This window comes from Panulirus ornatus, chromosome 20 (genome assembly GCF_036320965.1).
Source record: "Panulirus ornatus isolate Po-2019 chromosome 20, ASM3632096v1, whole genome shotgun sequence".
In the NCBI taxonomy this organism is placed as follows: Eukaryota; Metazoa; Arthropoda; class Malacostraca; order Decapoda; family Palinuridae; genus Panulirus; species Panulirus ornatus.
This window is the reverse complement of record NC_092243.1, coordinates 38,058,225-38,079,146: the sequence shown is the minus strand read 5'-3', so window position 1 is coordinate 38,079,146 and position 20,922 is coordinate 38,058,225. Positions and strand designations below refer to the sequence as shown.

The 20,922-nt window shown below is 41.8% G+C and overlaps 1 protein-coding gene across 21 annotated transcripts in view; it reads right to left on the bottom strand.

The window, feature by feature from the left end:
- LOC139755950 (uncharacterized) overlaps nucleotides 1-20,922 on the bottom strand; it is a 1,365,710-nt gene that overhangs the window by 658,824 nt on the left and 685,964 nt on the right. For all 21 annotated transcript variants that reach the window (XM_071674739.1, XM_071674738.1, XM_071674744.1 and 18 more), the window contains one exon: nucleotides 4,441-4,546. In XM_071674739.1, the coding sequence (XP_071530840.1) occupies nucleotides 4,441-4,546 (106 nt within the window). The remainder of the gene's footprint in view (nucleotides 1-4,440; nucleotides 4,547-20,922) is intronic.

Genomic DNA, 20,922 nt, shown 5'->3' with positions numbered 1-20,922 from the left:
CCTGATCCACACATCCTCTACCACTTCTGAAACCACACTGTTCTTCCCCAATCTGATGCTCTGTACATGCCTTCACCCTCTCAATCAATACCCTCCCATATAATTTACCAGGAATATTCAACAAACTTATACCTCTGTAATTTGAGCACTCACTCTTATCCCCTTTGCTTTTGTACAATGGCACTATGCACGCATTCCGCCAATCCTCAGGCACCTCACCATGAGTCATACATCCATTAAATAACCTTACCAATCAGTCAACAATACAGTCACCCCCTTTTTTAATAAATTCCACTGCAATACCATCCAAACCTGCTGCCTTGCCGGCTTTCATCTTCCACAAAGCTTTTACTACCTCTTCTCTGTTTACCAAATCATTTTCCCTAACCCTCTCACTTTGCACACCACCTCGGCCAAAACACCCTATATCTGCCACTGTATCATCAAACACATTCAACAAACCTTCAAAATACTCACTCCATCTCCTTCTCACATCACCACTACTTGTTATCACCTCCCCATTAGCCCCCTTCACTGAAGTTCCCATTTGCTCCCTTCTCTTACGCACTTTACTTACCTCCTTCCAAAACATCTTTTTACTCTCCCTAAAATTTAATGATACTCTCTCACCCCAACTCTCATTTGCCCTCTTTTTCACCTCTTGCACCTTTCTCTTGACCTCCTGTCTCTTTCTTTTATACATCTCCCACTCATTTGCATTATTTCCCTGCAAAAATCGTCCAAATGCCTCTCTCTTCTCTTTCACTAATAATCTTACTTCTTCATCCCACCACTCACTACCCTTTCTAATCAACCCACCTCCCACGCTTCTCATGCCACAAGCATCTTTTGCGCAAGCCATCACTGCTTCCCTAAATACGTTCCATTCCTCTCCCACTCCCTTTACCCCTGTTCTCACCTTTTTCCATTCTGTACTCAGTCTCTCCTGGTACTTCCTCACACAAGTCTCCTTCCCAAGTTCATTTACTCTCACCATCCTCTTCACCCCAACATTCTCTCTTCTTTTCTGAAAACCCATACAAATCTTCACCTTCGCCTCCACAAGATAATGATCAGACATCCCTCCAGTTGCACCTCTCAGTACATGAACATCCAAAAGTCTCTCTTTCGCGCGCCTGTCAATTAACACATAATCCAATAATGCTCTCTGGCCATCTCTCCTACTTACATATGTATACTTATATCTCGCTTTTTAAACCAGGTATTCCCAATCACCAATCCTTTTTCAGCACATAAATCTACAAGCTCTTCACCATTTCCATTTACAACACTGAACACCCCATGAATACCAATTATTCCCTCAACTGCCACATTACTCACCTTTGCATTCAAATCACCCATCACTATAACCCGGTCTTGTGCATCAAAACCACTAACACACTCAATCAGCTGCTCCCAAAACACTTGCCTCTCATGATCTTTCTTCTCATGCCTAGGTGCATATGCACCAATAATCACCCTTCTCTCTCCATCAACTTTCAGTTTTACCCATATTAATCTAGAATTTACTTTCTTACATTCTATCACATACTCCCACAACTCCTGTTTCAGGAGTAGTGCTACTCCTTCCCTTGCTCTTGTCCTCTCACTAACCCCTGACTTTACTCCCAAGACATTCCCAAACCACTCTTCCCCTTTACCCTTAAGCTTCGTTTCACTCAGAGCCAAAACATCCACGTTCCTTTCCTCAAACATACTTCAAGTGTTATTACAAAGAAATGCGGAATGCTGGGCATTCAAACTTATGTTTTGACAAAGACGTATATGATGACGTATAGCTCTTTTAGATTTATGCTTTAGCCTTTATCTGTGCACAACTTGTCCTCCATTTTTTGTAATGTTCCTGAAAATGCAAGTTTAAATAGAAAAAGTGTAAATTGAAAGTCTTCTCCATATATTGTATTTTCGCACATATAAGCCACACAATCCCCTCCACAAAATTACATAAGTAAGGGAGTGGCTTACTATAAAATAGTGTTAAGAATTTTTTTGAACAGTTGCCTCAACTACCTGTAGACTTATTCTAACACAATGCTAATTTGGATGTCTTCTATATTACTGTCCCCATAACTCATTTTTCTCAGTAATAAAAGCATTTGAAATATATACTAATTGGGATGTGTTCTATATCACTGTTCCTGTAACTCATTTTTCTCACTAATAAATGCATCAGATATATATTTTTACAGCATGAATCATTTAAAAATGGCTGGAACTATGGCAATATACACAAAGGCAGTTTTTTTAATTCATTAAACTTGATTGCCGTTATGTAGGTAGTAGGTGGTAAACAGCCAATGACCTGGGGAGTAAATCACCAGTACTATCTGCATGGGTATCAGGAGAGTTAGTGATGCCAGCATGGTGAGCCAACACTTCAGTGGTTGTAAGGTTGCAATCCTTTAACCCAGGTAGTCGTACTTTCTTTCTGCCTTACCCACACGAGGATTACTAGAATTCTGTCAAATTCACAATCTCTCTTTGTCACATGTAACACGTAACACTTGACAACATTAACTCACATGGCTCATTTTTCATAACTTAAGATTTTCCTGTGGTGAACGCTATGTGCTAGCCCTGCATTTTGGGAAAATGGTAGGAGCAATACATAGTAGTAGTAGGTACGAGCACTAGGTAATAATAGTTGGTAGGAGAATTAGGTAGACATAGCTAGTAGGAACATTAGGCAGGAGCCTCTTTAAACACTGCACTAGACCTGCCCTCTGCCAGCGGCCTGTTAAGGGTGAAGCACTAAAGGCTAAGAAGTGGCACTGGAGCTCACTAGTTATGGTGAATCATAGCCATGGCCACCCCTTTGAGGGAGTTCCAGGAGGGAGCAGGCGTCATAGATAAAGACAGATAGAAAAAATATTTCTATTTTGTTCTCATTTTTTGGTTGCCAAAGAAAAGCTATTTCAATAGAACCGGAATTCTTTTGGAATGGGATTATGGCATGTTGCTTTACCTCCTCCTTTCTGGACTGAAGCTATGCAAGTTAGTTTCAGAATACCTAAGTCTCTGATGCCCGTTTCCTATGGGAATTTCAATCAAGGGGGTGACCAAGACAAAAGTCTCCAATAAACCTTGTCTGTTCATGCCTCACTCACAAATACCATTCCACGCATTCTTCCACTGTTTCTTCCTCCAGTGCTCTTCCACTCTATTTCCCCATGTCATAAGTGGTCCTCCTCTTTTCCCTCCTTCCCTAAGCCTCTCTCTTCTTTTTCCTGGGTCTTGCATGAAATCTGCAGTTTATGGTCAAGTCTTCTAATTCATGTCAAGTGACAGGTTGTGAATATCCTGCTAACACAGCAGTAACTTTTTCAGGTCTACAGCTCATTTTTACCCCCTAAAGGAATGTCTTTCTCACTCCACTTCAGACCTTTTGCAGTTTTTCCTGGTACTTGTCAAAAGACCTGCAACCTAACATTACACAGAATGCTCCTGTGTTTAGCCCTATGAAGTGATTCCCACTGTATCACGCACAGCTCTATGTCTACTTCTTCCCAATCTATCGGCTTACCATTACAACTGAATTTGGTGAATTCACCTTAATTATAGCCTGTATTTTGCCATAATAGTTTAATATCCATACTTATTTGCACTTTCTACTGAGTTATCACTTTTTGATTTGAGAAAAGCAAGTCTTGCATTCAGTCAATTTTAGGTGATTCTGTTATTTGCCGATAACGTGAGAACTTCATACACATTCAAATATATATAGCAGTTCATCTGAATGACTTTCAATTGGACTCTCTGTTACCATATATTGTAGTTTCCTAGCCAAATGGCTGTGGTAAGCTGAAATCTTGGATAAATGTTACTAAAACTGTTGAGATTAGATCTAAAGAATCCTAGTCTCTAAACCCATTTCATCCTCCATTGAACTGTAAATTGCTATGTGGCTCTGTGGCACATGAAGATCTGTATACTGCTGATAGGGTTACAGATTTTGCCAACCACTGTTTTAGCTGAATACATCATTCTACAAAACAGTAAAGAATTATGTTTCCAAGCCATTTTGCCCTGGGTGTGGTAAACTGAATTCTCGGATAAAGACTAACCTTAGACTTACACTATCAAAACTGTTGAGGTTGGGGCTAAAAAATCATAGCCCCTAAACCCAACTGACCCTCCAATGAACTGAAAATTACTATGAAGCTCTGTGGCATGTCATGATTTCTGCACACTGCTAATAGGGTGAGGGAGTTTGCCCACCACTGTTCTGGCTGAAATTAATTACTTTGCAAAACAATAGAGTTAAATGTTCATAAAAAAAGTTAGCAGAGGTTTCACAGGATTTGATGTTTTATACAAAAGACTGTAGACAATGTTGTAAATTATGGGCATTCAATCTTTAAGAATATCAAAATTACTTAACTTCCAAACTACAAAACACCCAAACAGCAGAGAACTCACCTTTTCCCTGAGTGTTGAGAGGATGTGACAGAATGTGGCCTTGTGGTTGTTCCAGGACAATGATAACATTCCATCACCCATCTTGATATACTTTGGGGAACTGAAACTAAACATTTTAAAGATATAGATAATACTGTTTCCTTTATGACAATTAAGAGGCACATTATTAATAGCAAAAAATATATATAAATCGTAATATCACTAAGTCTGATTCAGTAACAGCATAAGCAACAAGGTAACAAAACACGAGGTAAAATATGTTTCAGTATGTGTTATCATTAATATCCTAATAACTGGTGTGTGTTATCAATGTAAATAAAAAGTGGATCAAATGTTCTAAAGGAGACCCCCCTTACCTGCACCTGCAGGGACCAAAGCTTCAAACAGCCCCTGGCTGCTGTGACAGACCATGGGTTGTACCTAAAAACATCTTACATATTCACAATGTTCATTAATGGGTGGTGAAGGGCTCCTATACCACCAATGTCTTCAGTATCCAAACTCTGTGAAACACTGATCCACAACAGAAACAAGCAAAATAGCCCACTCTGTTCTATACAACATGACTTCAAACACACACTACCACCATACAACACACTGACCTTACACAACACAACCTTGAGGGATTCAACCTGTCACATACCTATCCCAAACAAGAATGATGGCAACAAACATCAACAGAGCATCTGACGATGTCCCTCAACACATTCCTCACACTAAAGATACTTGGCACCACCCTCCATAACAATGATGAAAAGTGTTGGCCAGTTTCACAGCCAACCACTATGCGAGTCAACCACAATGGCTTCATTTCTGAAACTTTTAAACATTACAATGGGATTCCTAAAGAAGGCATTCCTTCTTTGACCCTCTTCATCTCTTCCTATATGGCCTTCCATTACCCTATGCACACCTCAACATGAATGTCCTTTTATATGCAGACCTCATAAGCAAACCATGACACCCTAAAACTATGGTAACAACAACAAATATGCAGCACTTAACAGAATTAGAATAATGGCTCCCGTAGAAAATGTCTGCATCTCTACAGCACTCATCAATCACTTTTTTTAACTGTGAGCGTGGTTGAGAGAGCAGAAGAGGGTGTTTTGAAGTGGTTTGGGCACATGGAGAGGATGAGTGAGGAAAGATTGACCAAGAGGATATATGTGTCGGAGGTGGAGGGAGCAAGGAGAAGAGGGAGACCAAATTGGAGGTGGAAAGATGGAGTGAAAAAGATTTTGTGTGATCGGGGCCTGAACATGCAGGAGGGTGAAAGGAGGGCAAGGAATAGAGTGAATTGGAGCGATGTGGTATACCGGGGTTGACGTGCTGTCAGTGGATTGAATCAAGGCATGTGAAGCGTCTGGGGTAAACCATGGAAAGCTGTGTAGGTATGTATATTTGCGTGTGTGGACGTATGTATATACATGTGTATGGGGGGGTTAGGCCATTTCTTTCGTCTGTTTCCTTGCACTACCTCGCAAACTCGGGAGACAGCGACAAAGTATAAAAGAAAAAAAAAAAAAAATACAAATCCAACTCACTACCTTGAATGGACAATCACTCCAAGTAAACTAAAACCAAACCATTTTAGGCATCACTTACAGCACACATGATATCAACTCCCCAGACCTCTAGCATCAACACAAAAGAAACACACAATGCCCCCACAACACTAACTGGCACTAAATTTAGACGGGATAAGAATCCCATAGCATCCATCCACTGCAAACAATTCATCCATTCCACTCAAAACTATGCCAAACTTTCTAGTCTTCCACCCTCTCAAAAAAAAAAAAAAAAAAAAAAAAAAAACAAAGCTGCAAACCATAAACAAAACATTCCAAACAATGGCTGCATAGCAACCTTAAATATTCAATAGGGGATAGGGGAGAAAGAATACTTCCCACGTATTCCCTGTGTGTCGTAGAAGGCGACTAAAAGGGAAGGGAGCGGGTGGCTGGAAATCCTCCCCTCTCGTTTTTTTTTAATTTTCCAAAAGAAGGAACAGAGAAGAGGGCCAGGTGAGGATTTTCCCTCTAAGGCCCAGTCCTCTGTTCTTAACGCTACCTCGCAAATGTGGGAAATGGCGAATCGTATAAAAAAAAAAAAAATTTACAAAATGAAACAAAGATCCTCCCAATACAATCCCACCTCAACATGCTCAACACTCAACCTTTTGCAATAACACTAAATCCTACTATCCACACCACTCCATTACTAGCCCCAACCCCTAAGCAGAAATAAAAGACTGGTCCTTCCTTACAATGTAACCACCTCCATCCACAGATCCTCCAAGCATATGTAACAATGAAAAAATACATACACCCTGAAATGACCTGACCCAATAAGCCCCAATCAACTTCCCCATCTCAGACTTAAAAACTGCTCCACCAGACACATCCATTTGAAGCCAAACTTCCCAGAAAAACATATCACAGCTATACTCTAGACATCGCCCCTCACCACATTACTACATACAATGATTCAACATCCCAGGGCCTAGCTAGCAAATACCTACTGAAGTCTTCAGGGGTTTTCTACGCCAACAGCCTGAGTCTGGCCCAGGCTGTTGGTTAGGTCATTGTTGCCCAAGATGTTGGAAGCCACAGCCCACACACCAACACAGTCCCCACAGCCTGGCTGGTTCAGTTCACTTTATACTTCTCTATTATGCATCCCATGGTGCTTCTGATGATAGCTGGCAGTGTTGAAAAGTCTAGGGCCCTGGATGCATAAGGCACTCTCTTTTTGTGCTTATCGTATCTTTTGATTTCAGAGGCAGTATCTTATGAGGTTTTCCATATCTGTTATGACTCTAGGATGATATTTCCGAGTGTATATTAGGAATCATACCTCCTAGGATTTTCTATACACAAATGAGGATGTACCTCTCCTATCTCCATTCCATGAAGTATACCCTCAAAGATTTCAGCCATTCCCAGTAATTTAGTTCCTTGACCATATATAAAAGTTGGTTGCGAAAGATCTCTGAATTTTGCTTGCCTTGTAGGGTGATATTAGAATACAGCAATGTCAATTTGTGAAACAATTAGCATCTTCAATATCATGTAACTACCACAATGAAGACATCGAACAATTACAACTCAATTATCCCAAAGTATCCCCAAATCAACGGTTACTCTAAAATTTCTTTGTTCACCCAGTCTCTCAAGACACCAGCTTTGGTTTCTTATTCTAATCTGTTACTAGCCCTGGGTTATTTTTAGAAAATAACTGACATCTCCAAAGCCCCCCACACTCCACAAACCTAACAAACAGCATACTTGCTCCTCCCTCTAAAACACACTCTTGCTGCAGACCCACCCTTACCAAGACCATTCACTCCTCTCTCTTCATACTCACACACAAGCTTTACTCTCTTGATGCAAACTCCTTATCAATTCTAGTAGCTTTCCTCCCATACAATATATCTCTAACATGACAAAAATCTCTATCAATCACAGCATAAAGCTTTCTCCATAACCATAAATGCCACAAACAAATCCTGCTTCTCTCACTATTTTACAGATGCATTCTCCAATGGAAATAACTTAAGCATACACCCTTTAACATTCCTGAAACCATTGCTGGGTAAATGAGAAATAAGTGCTCGATGTCGTCTTTTCAGTAGTTGCATTGCTGAAATGAAGGGTCCCCAGATATGTTGAAACAGTATTTGTGTTTCTAGTATATGTTGTAAAGATGGGTAATGTCCAGAGAGTTAGCAAGATAGTGTGACTTGCATTTGTTTGGGGAATGTGGTTTATGATAGATGCTTGTCTTGTGGGTCAAAGTTCAAAACTGAATGTAGTTTATGATAGATGCTTGTCTAGTGGGTCAAAGTTCAAAACTAAGTCAGAAGGTCAGTTCTTTAGTGCTTGCTGGGCTATATCAGTATGTATGTGTTCTGTCAGTGATATTTTGTTGATAGTGGTAGGATTTTAAGAGCTGAGGTTACTAAACTGTAGGGCAAGGGTAAGCTTCCATTTTTCTTATTCACTGTCAGCTGACATGATTTGGAAAAAAAAACACGGTTTCTGGGAGTGACCTCACTGATGCAGGGGGTGGCAATGATGTTTCCAGTGGGACAGTGTTGTGCCACAAATGAATAAAGGTTAGCAAGTATGAATATGTACTTGTGCATTGTGTGGATGGGTCTTTTCTAATCTGTTTCATGGCACTAACTTATTAATGTGGGAAACAGCAATCAAGTGTAATATGATTTATTCTATTTATTTATTTCATTTTGCTTTGTCACCGTCTCCCACGTCAGCGAGGTAGCGCAAGGAAACAGACGAAAGAATGGCCCAACCCACCCACATACACATCTATATACATACACGTCCACACATGCAAATATGCATACCTATACATCTCAACATATACATATATATATATATATATATACACCCACAGACATATACATATATACACATGTACATAATTCATATTGTCTGCCTTTATTCATTCCTATCGCCACCCTATCACACATGGAATAACAGCCCCTCCCCCTCATGTGCGCGAGGTAGCTCTATGAAGACAACAAAGGCCCCAATTCGTTCACACTCAGTCATGTAATAAAGCACCGACACCACAGCTCCCTTTCCACATCCAGGCCCCACACAACTTTCCATGGTTTCCCCCAGACACTTCACATGCCCTGGTTCAGTCCACTGACAGCACGTTGACCCCGGTGTACCACATCGTTCCAATTCACTCTATTCCTTGCACGCCTTTCACCCTCCTGCATGTTCAGGCCCTGATCACTCAAAATCTTTTTCACTCCATCTTTCCACCTCCAATTTGGTCTCCCTCTTCTCCTCGTTCCCTCCACCTCTGACACATATATCCTCCTGGTCAATCTTTCCTCACTCATTCTCCCCATGTGACCAAACCATTTCAACACACCCTCTTCTGCTCTCTCAACCACACTCTTTTTTTTTCCACACATCTCTCTTACCCTATCATTACGTACTCGATCAAACCACCTCACACCACATATTGTCCTCAAACATCTCATTTCCAGCACATCCACCCTCCTCCGCACAACTCTACAGCCCATGCCTCGCAACCATATAACTGTTGGAACCACTATTCCTTCAAACATACCCATTTTTGCTTTACGAGACAATGTTCTTGACTTCCACACATTCTTCAACGATCCAAGAACTTTCACCCCCTCCCCCACCCTATGATTCACTTCCGCTTCCATGGTTCCATCCACTGCCAAATCCACTCCCAGATATCTAAAACACGCAAATATACATACCTACATAGCTTTCCATGCTTTACCCCAGACGCTTCACATGCCCTGATTCAATCCACTGACAGCACGTCAACCCCGGTATACCACATCGATCTAATTCACTCTATTCCTTGCCCTCCTTTCACCCTCCTGCATGTTCAGGCCCCGATCACTCAAAATCTTTTTCACTCCATCTTTCCACCTCCAATTTGGTCTCCCACTTCTTCTCGTTCCCTCCACCTCCGACACATATATCCTCTTGGTCAATCTTTCCTCACTCATTCTCTCCATGTGCCCAAACCATTTCAAAACACCCTCTTCTGCTCTCTCAACCACGCTCTTTTTATTACCACACATCTCTCTTACCTTTACATTACTTACTCGATCAAACTACCTCACAACATATTTTCCTCAAACATCTCATTTCCAGCACATCCACCCTCCTATGCACAACTCTATCCATAGCCCATGCCTCAAAACCATACAATATATATATATATATATATATATATATATATATATATATATATATATATTTTTTTTTTGTTGCTTTGTCGCTGTCTCCCGCGTTTGCGAGGTACCGCAAGGAAACAGACGAAAGAAATGGCCCAACCCACCCCCATACACATGTATATACATACGTCCACACACGCAAATATACATACCTACACAGCTTTCCATGGTTTACCCCAGATGCTTCACATGCCCTGATTCAATCCACTGACAGCACGTCAACCCGGTATACCACATCGCTCCAATTCACTCTATTCCTTGCCCTCCTTTCACCCTCCTGCATGTTCAGGCCCCGATCACACAAAATCTTTTTCACTCCATCTTTCCAACTCCAATTTGGTCTCCCTCTTCTCTTCGTTCCCTCCACCTCCGACACATATATCCTCTTGGTCAATCTTTCCTCGCTCATTCTCTCCATGCGCCCAAACCATTTCAAAACACCCTCTTCTGCTCTCTCAACCACGCTCTTTTTATTTCCACACATCTCTCTTACCCTTACGTTACTTACTCGATCAAACCATCTCACACCACACATTGTCCTCAAACATCTCATTTCCAGCACATCCATCCTCCTGCGCACAACTCTATCCATAGCCCACGCCTTGCAACCATACAACATTGTTGGAACCACTATTCCTTCAAACATACCCATTTTTGCTTTCCGAGATAATGTTCTCGACTTTCACACATTCTTCAAGGCTCCCAGGATTTTCGCCCCCTCCCCCACCCTATGATCCACTTCCACTTCCATGGTTCCATCCGCAGCCAGATCCAATCCCAGATATCTAAAACACTTTACTTCCTCCAGTTTTTCTCCATTCAAACTTACCTCCCAATTGACTTGACCCTCAACCCTACTGTACCTAATTACCTTGCTCTTATTCACATTTACTCTTAACTTTCTTCTTTCACACACCTTACCAAACTCAGTCATATATATATTTTTATATTTATTTATTTTGCTTTGTCGCTCTCTCCCGCGTTAGTGAGGTAGCGCAAGGAAACAGACAAAAGAATGGCCCAACCCGCCCACATACACATCTATATACATACATGTCCACACACGCAAATATACATACCTATAAATCTCAATGTGTACATATATATACACACACAGACATATACATATATACACATGTACATAATTCATACTGTCTGCATTTATTTGTTCCCATCGCCACCTCGCCACACATGGAATAACATCCCCCTCCCCCTCATGTGTGCGAGGTAGCGCTAGGAAAAGACAACAAAGGCCCCATTCGTTCACACTCAGTCTCTAGCTGTCATGTAATAATGCACCGAAACCACAGCTCCCTTTCCACATCCAGGCCCCACACAACTTTCCATGGTTTACCCCAGACGCTTCACATGCCCTGGTTCAATCCAGTGACAGCACGTCAACCCCGGTATACCACATCGTTCCAATTCACTCTATTCCTTGCACGCCTTTCACCCTCCTGCATATTCAGGCCCCGATCACTCAAAATCTTTTTCACTCCATCTTTCCACCTCCAATTTGGTCTCCCACTTCTCCTCGTTCCCTCCACCTCTGACACATATATCCTCTTGGTCAATCTTTCCTCACTCATTCTCTCATTGTGACCAAACCATTTAAAAACACCCTCTTCTGCTCTCTCAACCACACTCTTTTTATTTCCACACATCTCTCTTACCCTTACATTACTTACTCGATCAAACCACCTCACACCACATACTGTCCTCCAACATCTCATTTCCAGCACATCCATCCTCCTGCGCACAGCTCTATCCATAGCCCAAGCCTCGCAACCATACAACATTGTTGGAACCACTATTCCTTCAAACATAGCCATTTTTGCTTTCCGAGATAATGTTCTCGACTTCCAAACATTCTTCAAGGCTCCCAGAATTTTCGCCCCCTCCCCCAACATATGATTCACTTGCGCTTCCATGTTTCCATCCGCTGCCAGATCCACTCCCAGATATCTAAAACACTTTACTTCCTCCAGTTTTTCTCCATTCAAACTTACCTCCCAATTGACTTGACCCTCAACCCTACTGTTCCTAATAACCTTGCTCTTCTTCACATTTACTCTTAACTTTCTTCTTTCACACACTTTACCAAACTCAGTCACCAGCTTCTGCAGTTTCTTACATGAATCAGCCACCAGCGCTGTATCATAAGTGAACAACAACTGACTCACTTCCCAAACTCTCTCATCCACAACCGACTGCATACTTGACCCTCTTTCCAAAACTCTTGCATTCACCTCCCTAACAACCCCATCCATAAACAAATTAAACAACCATGGAGACATCACACACCCCTGCTGCAAACCTACATTCACTGAGAACCAATCACTTTCCTCTCTTCCTACATGTGCACATGCCTTACATCCTCGATAAAAACTTTTCACTGCTTCTAACAACTCGCCTCCCACACCATATATTCTTAAAACCTTCCAAAGAGCATCTCTATCAACTCTATCATATGCCTTCTCCAGATCCATAAATGCTACATACAAATCCATTTCTTTTTCTAAGTGTATATATATATATAGATGTTCTGGAAGGAGGTAAATAAAGTGCATAAGACAAGGGAGCAAATGGGAACATCAGTGAAGGGAACTAATGGGGAGGTAATAACAAGTAGTGGTGAAGTAAGAAGGAGATGGAGTGAGTATTTTGAAGGTTTGTTGAATGTGTTTGATGATAGAGTGGCAGATATAGGGTGTTTTGGTCGAGGTGGTGTGCAAAGTGAGAGGGTTAGGGAAAAGGATTTGGTAAACAGAGAAGAGGTAGTAAAAGCTTTGCGGAAGATGAAAGCCGGTAAGGCAGCAGGTTTGGATGGTATTGCAGTGGAATTTATTAAAAAAGGGGGTGTCTGTATTACAGACTGGTTGGTAAGGTTATTTAACGTATGTATGATTCATGGTGAGGTGCCTGGGGATTGGCGGAATGCGTGCATAGTGCCGTTGTACAAAGGCAAAGGGGATAAGAGTGAGTGCTCAAATTACAGAGGTATAAGTTTGTTGAGTATTCCTGGTAAATTATATGGGAGGGTATTGATTGAGAGGGTGAAGGCATGTACAGAGCATCAGATTGGGGGAGAGCAGTGTGGTTTCAGAAGTGGTAGAGGATGTGTGGATCAGGTGTTTGCCTTGAAGAATGTATGTGAGAAGGCATATGATAGAGTTGATAGAGATGCTCTGTGGAAGGTATTAAGAATATATGGTGTGGGAGACAAGTTGTTAGAAGTAGCGAAAAGTTTTTATTGAGGATGTAAGGCATGTGTACGTGTAGGAAGAGAGGAAAGTGATTGGTTCTCAGTGAATGTAGGTTTGCGGCAGGGGTGTGTGATGTCTCCATGGTTGTTTAATTTGTTTATTGATGGGGTTGTTAGGGAGGTAAATGCAAGAGTCTTGGAAAGAGGGGCAAGTATGAAGTCTGTTGGGGATGAGAGAGCTTGGGAAGTGAGTCAGTTGTTGTTCGCTGATGATACAGCGCTGGTGGCTGATTCATGTGAGAAACTGCAGAAGCTGGTGACTGAGTTTGGTAAAGTGTGTGAAAGAAGAAAGTTAAGAGTAAATGTGAATAAGAGCAAGGTTATTAGGTACAGTAGGGTTGAAGGTCAAGTCAATTGGGAGGTAAGTTTGAAAGGAGAAAAACTGGAGGAAGTAAAGTGTTTTAGATATCTGGGAGTGGATCTGGCAGCGGATGGAACCATGGAGGTGGAAGTGGATCATAGGGTGGGGGAGGGGGCGAAAATCCTGGGAGCCTTGAAGAATGTTTGGAAGTCGAGAACATTATCTCGGAAAGCAAAAATGGCTATGTTTGAAGGAATAGTGGTTCCAACAATGTTGTATGGTTACGAGGCGTGGGCTATGGATAGAGTTGTGCGCAGGAGGATGGATGTGCTGGAAATGAGATGTTTGAGGACAATGTGTGGCGTGAGGTGGTTTGATTGAGTAAGTAACGTAAGGGTAAGAGAGATGTATGGAAATAAAAAGAGCGTGGTTGAGAGAGCAGAAGAGGGTGTTTTGAAATGGTTTGGGCACATGGAGAGAATGAGTGAGGAAAGATTGACCAAGAGGATATATGTGTCGGAGGTGGAGGGAACGAGGAGAAGTGGGAGACCAAATTGGAGGTGGAAAGATGGAGTGAAAAAGATTTTGTGTGATCAGGACCTGAACATGCAGGAGGGTGAAAGGAGGGCAAGGAATAGAGTGAATTGGATCGATGTGGTATACCGGGGTTGACGTGCTGTCAGTGGATTGAATCAGGGCATATGAAGCATCTGGGGTAAACCATGGAAAGCTGTGTAGGTATGTATATTTGCGTGTGTGGACGTATGTATATACATGTGTATGGGGGTGGGTTGGGCCATTTCTTTCATCTGTTTCCTTGCGCTACCTCGCAAACGCGGGAGACAGTGAAAAAAAAAAATATATATATATTGGAAAGGATCACAATTTTGTGCGTGATCAAGATATTCCTATGAGTCCACGAGGCAAATGAAAAACGAAAAGTTCGTGTTTCATTTTCCGTGTTTCATTTTCTCCATTTAAACTTACCTCACAACTGACTTGTCCCTCAACCCTACTGAAACTAATAACCTTGCTCTTATTCACATTTACTCTCAGCTTTCTTCTTTCATGCACTTTACCAAACTCAGTCACTACCTTCTGCAGTTTCTCACATGAATCAGTCACCAGCGCTGTATCATCAGCGAACAACAACTGACTCACTTCCCAAGCCCTCTCATCCACAACAGACTGCATACTTGCCCCTCTCTCAAAAACTCTTGCATTCACCTCCCTAACAACCCAATCCATAAACAAATCAAACACCCATGGACACATCATGCACCCCTGGCGCAGACCAACATTCATTGTGAACCAATCACTTTCCTTTCCTCTTACTTGTACACATGTCTTACATCCTCAAAAAACCTTTTCACTGTTTCTAACAACTTACCTCCCATACCATATACTCTTACTACCTTCCACAAAGCATCTCTATCACCTCTATCAGATGCCTTCTCCAGATCCATAAATGCTACATACAAAACCATTTGTCTTTCTAAATATTTCTCACATTCATTCTTCAAAGCAAACACCTGATCCACACATCCTCTACCACTTCTGAAACCACACTGCTCTTCCCCAATCTGATGCTCTGTACATGCCTTCACCCTCTCAATCAATACCCTCCCATATAATTTCCCTGAAATACTCAACAAACTTATACCTCTGTAATTTGAACACTCACCCTTATCCCCTTTGCCTTTGTATAATGGCACTATGCATGCATTCTGCCAATCCTCAGGCACCTCACCATGAACCATACATACAACGAATATCCTCACCAACCAGTCAACAACACAGTTACCCCCTTTTTCAGTAAATTCCACTGCAATACCATCCAAACCCGCCCCCTTGCCGGCTTTCATCTTCTGCAAAACTTTCACTACCTCTTCTCTGTTTACCAAACCATTTTCCCCTGACCCTCTCACTTTGCACACCACCTCAACCAAAATAACCTATATCTGCCATTCTATCATCAAACACATTCAACAAACCTTCAAAATACTCACTCCATCTCCTTCTTACTTCACCACTACTTGTTATTACCTCCCCATTAGTTCCCTTCACTGATGTTCCCATTTGTTCCCTTGTCTTACGCATTTGATTTGCCTCTTTCCAAAACATCTTTTTATTCTTCCTAAAATTTGCCCTGTTTCTCACCTCTTTCACCTTTCTCTTGACCTCCTGACTCTCTTTTATTCATCTCCCAAGTCATTCGCACTATTTCCCAGCAAAAATTGTCTAAATGCCCCTCTCTTCTCTTTATGTAAAATCTTACTTCTTCATCCCACCACTCTCTACCATTTCTAATCTGCCCACCTCCTACCTTTCTCATGCCACAGGCATCTTTTGCGCAAGCCATCACTGCTTCCCTAAATACATCCCATTACTCCCCCACTCCACTTACGTCATTTGCTCTCACCTTTTTCCATTCTGCACTGGTACATCCTGACATAAGTCCCTTTTCCAAGCTCACTTACTCTCACCACTCTCTTCACCCCAACATTTTCTCTTCTTTTCTGAAAACCTCTACAAATCTTATTATTATCATACTTTATCACTGTCTCCCGTGTTAGCAAGGTAGTGCAAGAAAAACAAGTGAAAGAATGGCCCAACTCACCCACATACACATGTATATACATAAATGCCCACCCACGTACATATACATATCCATACATTTCAATGTATACATACATACGCATATACAACATGTACATATCCATACTTGCTGCCTTCATCCATTCCCATCGCCAACCTGCAACACAAAATAGGATCCCCCCCTCCAGCAAGGTAGTGCAGTTAAAGACAAAAAAGACCACATTCATTCATATGCTGTCTCAAGCTGTCATGTGTAATGCATCAAAACCACACCTCCCTTTCCACATGCAGGCCCTAAAAAACTTTCCATGTTTTACCCAAGACGTTTCACATGCCCTGGATCAATCCATTGACAGCACGTCACCCCGCTATACCGCATTGTTCCAAATCACTCTATTCCTTATATGCCTTTCACCATTCTGTACATTCAGGCCCTGATCACTCAAATTTTTTTTCACTCCATCCTTCCACCAACAATATGGTACCCCCTTTCTCATTCTTCCCTCCACCTCTGACACATATATCCTCTTCGACAAACTTTCCTCACTCATTCTCTCCATATGTCCAAACCATTGCAAAAAACCCTCTTCTGCTCTCTCAACCACACTCGTTTTATTACCACACATCTCTCTTATCCTTTCATTACTTACTTGATCAAACCACCTCACACCACACATTGTCCTCAAACATTTCATTTCTAACACCTCCACCCTCCTCAGCACATCCCTATCTATATAGAGGCCCATGTCTCGCCACTACAATAAATTGTTGGGCCCACTATTTCCTCAAACATACCCATTTTTTGCTCTCAGAGATAACCTCACCTTCCATAAATTCTTCAACGCTCCAAGAACCTTCACTCCCTCCCCCACCTTGTGACTCACTTCCACTTCCATGGTTCCATCTGTTGCTAAATCCACTCCCAGATATCTAAAACACTTCATTTCCTCCAGTTTTTCTCCATTCAAACTTACATCCCAATTACCTTGTCCCTCAATTCTACTGAACCTAAAACCCTTGCTCTTATTCACATTTCCTTTCAACTTTCTTCTTTCATACACCTTACCAAACTCAGTCACCAACATCTGCAGTTTCTCACCTGAATCAGCAACCAGTGCTGTATCATCAGTGAACAACACCTGACTCACTTCTCAAGCCCTCTCATCCACAACAGACTGCATACTTGCCCCTCTCTCCAAAACTCTGGCATTCACCACCCTAACCACCCCATCCATATACAAATTAAACCATGGTGACATCATGCACCCCTGCCGCAAACAATCATTCATTGGTAACCAATCACTTTTTTTATTCCTACTCATACAAATGCCTTACATCCTTTGTAAAATCTTTTCAATGCTTCTACCAACTTACCTCCCACACCATATACTCTTAAAACCATCCACAAAGCATCTCTATCCACCCTATCATATGCCTTCTACTGAGCCATAAATTCTATACAAATCCATCTGTTTTTCTAAAGTATTTTTCACATACATTCTTCAAAGCAAACATCTGATCCCCACATCCTCTACCACTTCTGAAACCACACTGACCTTCCCTAATCTGCTGCTCTGTACATGCCTTTACCCTCTCAATCAATACCCTCCCATATAATTCCCCAGAAATACTTATCAAACATGCCTCTGTAATTTGAACACTCACCTTTATCCCCTTTCCCTTCATACAACGGCACTGTGCATGCATTTTGCCAATCCTCAGACACTTCACCATGATCCATACATATATTGAATATCCTTACCAACCTGTCAACAACAGTCACCCCCCCATCTTTTTTTTTCTATAAATTCCACTGCAATACCATCCAAACCTGTCGTCTTGCCAGCTTTCATCTTCCGCAAAGCTTTCAATACCTCTTCTCTGGTCACCAAACCATCCTCCCTGACCCTCTCACTTTGCACACCATTCAGTCACCAACCTGTACAGTATCTCACCCGAATCAGCCATCAGCACTGTTTCATCAGCGAACAACAGCTGACTCACTTCCCAAGCCCTCTCATTCACAAGAGAATGCATACTTGCCCCTCTCTCCAAAACTCTAGCATTCACCTCCCCAACCACCCCATCCATAAACAAATTAAACAACCATGGAGACATCATGCACCCCTGCCGCAAACATACACTCACTGTGAGCAAATCACTTTCCTCACTTCCTACTCGTACATATGCCTTACATCCTTGGTAAAAGCTTTTCATAGCTTCGAGCAACTTACCTCCGACACCATATTCTCTTAATACCTTCCACAAAGCATCTCTATCTACTCTACCATATGCCTTCTCTAGATCCATAAATGCTACATAAAAATCCATCTGTTTTTCTAAGTATTTCTCACATACATTCTTCAAAGCAAACACCTGATCCACACATCCTCTACCACTTCTGAAACCACACTGCTCTTCCCCAATCTGATGCTCTGCACATGCCTTTACCCTCTCAATCATTTCCCTCCCATATAATTTACCAGGAATACTCAACAAACTTATACCTCTGTAATTTGAACAATCGCCTTTAATCCATTTGCCTTTGTACAATGGCACTATCATGCATTCCACCAATCCTCAAGCACTTCTCCATGAACCATACATACACTAAATATCCTTACCAACCAGTCCATAACACCGTCACCCCTTTTTTAATGAATTCCACTGCAATACCATCCAAACCCGCCACCTTGCTGACTTTATCTTCTGCAAAGCTTTCACTACCTCTTCTCTGTTTACCAAACCATTCTCCCTGACCCTCTCACTTTGGACACCACCTCGACCAAAATAACCTATATCTGCTACTCTATCATCTAACACATTCAACAAACCTTCAAAATACTCACTTCACCCCTACTTGTTATTACCTCCCCATTAGCCCACTTCACCAATGTTCCCATTAGTTCTCTTGTCTTAAGCATTTTATTTACCTTCTTCCAAAACATCTTGTATTCTCCCGAAAATTTAATGATACTCTCTCACTCCAACTCTCATTTGCCCTCTTTTTCACCTTTTGCACCTTTCTCTTGACCTTCTGCCTCTTTCTTTTATACATCTCCCAGTTATTTATACTGCTTCCCTGCAAAAATTGTCCAAACGCTTCTCTCTTCTAGTTCACTGACAATCTTACTTTTTCATCCCACCACTCACTACCCTTTCTAATCTGATCACCTCCCATCTTTCTCATGCCACAAGCATCTTCTGCACAAGCCATCACTGTTTCCCTAAACACATCCCATTCCTCCTCCACTCCCCTTACTTCATTTGCTCTCACCTTTTGTCATTCCGTGCTCAATCTCTCCTGGAACTTCCACACACAAGTCTCTTTTCCAAGCTCATTTACTCTCACCACTTTCTTCACCCAAATATTCTTTCTTCTTTTCTGAAAACCTCTACAAATCTTCATTTTCTCCTCCACAAGATAATGATCAGACATCCCTCCACTTGCCCCTCTCAGCACATTAACATCCAAAAGTCTCTCTTTCATGCGCCCATCAATCACTACGTAATCCAATAACGCTCTCTGGCCATCTCTCCTACTTATATATATCTATCTTTTTAAACCAGGCATTCCCAATCACCAGTCCTTCTTCAAAACACAAATCTACAAGCTCTTCACCATTTCCATTACAACACTGAATAGACCATAAACACCAATTATACCCTCAACTGCCATATTACGCACTTTTGCATTCAAATCACCCATCACTATAACCCGGTCTCTTTCATCAAAGCTGCTAACACACTCACACAGGTGCTCCCAAAACCCTTGCCTCTCATGATCCTTCGTCTCACGACCAGGTGTATAGGCACCAATAATCACCCATCTCTCCCTATCCACTTAAGTTTTACCCATATCAATCCAGAGTTTAGTTTCTTACACTCTATCACATAATCCCACACTACTCCAGCTTCAGAAGTAGTGCTACTCCTTCCTTTGCTGTTGTCCTCTCACCAATATATGTATTTATATATCATACTTTGTTGCTGTCTCCCACGTTAGTAGGGTAGTGCAAGGAAACAGACAAAAGAATGGCCCAACCCACCAGCATACACATGTATATACATAAACGCCCACATATGCACATATACATACCTATACATTTCAACGTATACATACCTATACACACAGACATATACATATATACACATGTACATATTCATACATCCTGCCTTCATTCATTCCCACCACCACCACGCCACATATGAAATGGCAGCTCCCTCCCCCAGCGCACAAGTGAGTTAGCACTAAGAAAAGACAACAAATGCCACATTCGATCATACTCAGTCTCCAGTTGTCAAGTGTAAAGCATGGAATCCAAATCTCCCTTTCCACATCCAGGCCCCACAAAAGTTTCTATGGTTTACCTCAGACACTTCACATGCCCTGGTTCAATCCATTGACAGTACATCGAACCCAGTATACCACATCGTTCCAATTCACTCTATTCCTTGCACGCCTTTCGCCCTCCACTATGCTCAGGCCCCGATCACTCAAAATCTTTTTCACTCTATCCTTCCACTTCTCCTCGTTCCCTCCACCTGACACAT